Consider the following 3,438-nt stretch of genomic DNA (forward strand, 5'->3'; position numbering starts at 1 on the left):
TGGGTGCGGCAGGACGTGGTAGAGACTTGGTCTGACCAGAAAGGAGGGGGCCAAGGCAACTGGGGGAGGCAATACTGCTCTCCGAGCCTCCTCTGCTCCTAAGGAACGGCTTTGTGCTTTCCCTTGTGCCATCTCCGCCTGTCCTGGCACAGCTCCCGTACCAGCTCCTTGTAAGTGGCTGCCACTTTCTCTTTGCTCCTTTAAGGAAAACTGAATTTCCACCAGCCCCAGGTCTTCCAGAAGATAGCCACCGACCTGCACCCCCATGTTTCCACCATGACGCCCGTCGAGGTGACGCGCTGCATCAGATCCTTCGCCCTCCTCAAGTGGCTCAGCCTGCCGCTGTTTGAGGCCATTGCACAGGTGAGGAGCAGGAGGGGATTTGGAGGGGGCAATGAAGCCCCCACCGGCACCAGTACGACTGTCACCCCCCCAGTTCCCAGGATATGGGAGCAGTTGCCCCCCCGACCTCTCCAGAGATGCTTTCTGGGATGTGATCAGTGTTTTCCCGACCCAGCCGGTGGCTGTAATCGAATCTGACAGGACTCGCTGTTCATCTTCCACTAAAGTCAGCGCTAGGAACCCGTGCAGAGCTGGGGCCGGTCTCGGCTCCATCCAAGCCTCCAGTCCCGAGTGCCAGCACTGCTGCTCTCCCCAGGCGCCTTCCCAGCTCTGCCCCAGTTTCTGTGCCTGCACTTCTGTGTCCGTACTGGAATATTACAGAGCTCTGCTTCCACTCACAGCTTTTCCCTTGTGCCAAGATAAAATCCCAGGGAAGCACTAAAAGATCTTCCGCTTGTGTTTTCCCATCTTGCCGCGGGGCTGGATGTGTCCTTGGCTGACACTTTCAATCTTTTCTATCTCTCCTCGTGTAAGACAGACCTAAACCTTTGGGTTTTGCCCCCTATATCTTCCAGTATACCCTGGACAACACCAAGCAGCTGTCGGTCCCCCATCTGTGCAGTATCATCCTGTCTTTCGCTCGCCTGAACTTCCAGCCCAGCGGAAGCGAGGACTTCTTCAACATGGTAACCTTCCTCCTTTTCCCTCTCTTCCCTCCCTGGTCAGCGGGAAGGCTGCATATCTCCTTGTAGCGCATCCCGGGGCGAAAGCGGGTGCTGGATGGCTTGAGCCAGCTGGAAGTGGTGTGGGAAATGGGAAGAGGGGGGAACCCAGAGCTCAGGGCAGGCTGAAAAACCCGCACTGCGCTCCCCTGGCTGTGTGCTGGGCAAGAGCTGAACCAGTTAGTCCGTGACTGGCTCCAATCCCCGCAGGCTCGCTTTTCTAGCAGAGACAAGCAGCGTGTGGGTGTTCACCTGCCCTCCTGCCCTCCGATTGCTGTAATTAACTCTTTATAACGAGGCCAGAGGTGTTGACGGTTGCACGCCCGTTCCTGGCAGAGTTTGTGCGGCTCTCCCAGCAGAGCCAAGCCCTCGGTCTGGTAGCGCTGAGGCTGCTCCCGTGGCTTTGGGGAGCCAAGGATAGAGGCTGCCATGGGCAAATGTGCTCGCCGTCTTCCTCCCCGGGGGGAAGGTTGGCACATCCTGGGGCGAGGAGACCGTGACTGGCTGGAATGGCCGGATGGAGTGGGAGCCTCCTGCGTGCTTTAGCAAGAGGCTGACAGGAGGTGAGCATGGAATGGACGCTGTCCTCGGCATCCTCCTGCCTTCCTCAGCTTGTGGAGGCAGCCAGGCCGGTCTCTGAAGCGGAGGAGGAAGTCACCTTGACCTCCTTGGGGACAGATTTATGGTGACAATTTCCAGAGAGGAGCTGTGTTGTCGCTGAGTAAGCAGGCACTCGCCGAGCACCCGGCAGAGGGAGCGTGGCCTGCCCAGCCCCACCTGGGATGCGTAGCTGAGAAGGAAGAGGACCCAGATATGGGTGTTTCTGATCGGCAGGACCCACCGCAGGGGAGGCTGTCCCGCTGAGCCAACCTGGGGAGCAGGAGATCTCCCACCAGGGACAGTGAGATGGGCAAGGTGTGGAACTAGCATCCAGGGCTCTGGACTCCCCCCCCACCAGCATTAATGGTGGTGACCGCGAAGGGGGATTTTGTAGCAAGTACAAAAAGTACTCATTTCTGGGGCGGTGCAGAAAAGTTCTCCAGGTTTAACAGGAGAAGCACCTGCAGGGTGCAGAGCTCCAGGCTCTTGCCGTGATTCCTGGACAGACATCCTGACACCACCGACACAGTCTTGGACCCCTCCAACTCTCTTTACGGCAGGTTTTAGTTGCGGATTCTGAAGAGGTTGTCACCTCCAGACGTCCCTTTTCTGAATGCTGCCCTCGTGGCAGGGCTGGCTGCAGTGGTGCCTTACCCCTGGCTCCTGTGGTTTGCTACTGGGCTTTCTGATGAGCCCCGACCCTGCAGCAACACAGCATCCCGGGCCAGCAAACCGCAGCTTGTGAGCTGCAGGGTCACGTTAGAACGATCTTAAAATCTGCCCCCTGCAAATAACCCAAGGAAGAAGTACTGCCGTAGAGGAGACGGTGCACATCAGGTGCACCGTAGCGCCTCGGGGATCTGTCGAGCTGCCAGACCTGCGCGTTGATCGCAAGATGGAGGCAGCAGCAGCGCTATGCTGAGCTCAGCTCTTCTGGTTTCCCTCTCTGCAGGTCCACGAGGAGCTCCAGGGCCAGCTGGACAGCCTGGATCCTCACCTCCTGACTGACCTGGTGTGGTCGCTCTGCGTGCTGCAGCAGGCCAAGGCTCCCTACCTGCAGCGAGTGCTGGCGCCTGACTTCCACGCTCAGATCCGAGGTGAGGTGGGCGTCTCCGCCAGTGGGACGGGGATCGAGAATCTCAGACCTGGGAATACTGAGCCTGGTCTGTCTAAATTCGAGTTAACAGGTTGTTAACTTAACCAGGAAGGGATCGATCTCGCTGGGAGTGGCTCTAACGGATCCCCCCGCAGCTCTGTGCAGGGTATCCGGGCAAGGGGAGCGCAGAGCAGCAGCACCAGGAGAGTTGGGCTACTGAGAGCCACCGCCTCCAGCTCCAGCAGCCCCCTCGGGCTGTGGATTTGTGCCTGGGTGCGATGGGGGAGAAGGAGAACAAGACAGTGACAGAGAAGGGGATCTGCTCGTGCCTTCCCTGTGCGCTCTTCTCCTGCCTTCCTCCCTGCATCCCGCCCGCTGTCTGCTCTTCTGCCTGCCCAGCCCAAAGCTGAACGTTTTACGGCTGGAGCGGTGCCTGCGGGGTTGAACCGCAGCAGAGTAACGCATTGCCCTCGCCCTGGTCGTGGAAATTGTGTGCCTCGAGGCACAGCTTGCTGCTCTGCTCCGGCACTGCCCGTGTGCTTCCCCCAAGACCTTGAGAAGAGACGGGGCAGGGTTTGGTATTTCCTAACAAAGTGGTGACTGCTGGGGAGGTGCAGCCCTGTCAAATTCAGTCCCTGCCTCCTCCGTGGTGGGGACCGGCCAGCCGGCTGCCACAGC

At 59.1% G+C, this 3,438-nt stretch overlaps 1 protein-coding gene across 1 annotated transcript in view; it reads left to right on the plus strand.

The window, feature by feature from the left end:
- TBRG4 (transforming growth factor beta regulator 4) overlaps positions 1 to 2,761 on the plus strand; it is a gene marked incomplete at its 3' end in the record, with an annotated part of 9,912 nt that extends 7,151 nt beyond the window's left edge. The window contains exons 4-6 of the mRNA XM_009709919.1: positions 206 to 363; positions 918 to 1,028; positions 2,617 to 2,761. Of these exons, the coding sequence (XP_009708221.1) occupies positions 206 to 363; positions 918 to 1,028; positions 2,617 to 2,761 (414 nt within the window). The remainder of the gene's footprint in view (positions 1 to 205; positions 364 to 917; positions 1,029 to 2,616) is intronic.
- Positions 2,762 to 3,438: the final 677 nt, after the last annotated feature.

This window comes from Cariama cristata, unplaced genomic scaffold, assembly GCF_000690535.1.
Source record: "Cariama cristata isolate BGI_N322 unplaced genomic scaffold, ASM69053v1 scaffold20451, whole genome shotgun sequence".
In the NCBI taxonomy this organism is placed as follows: Eukaryota; Metazoa; Chordata; class Aves; order Cariamiformes; family Cariamidae; genus Cariama; species Cariama cristata.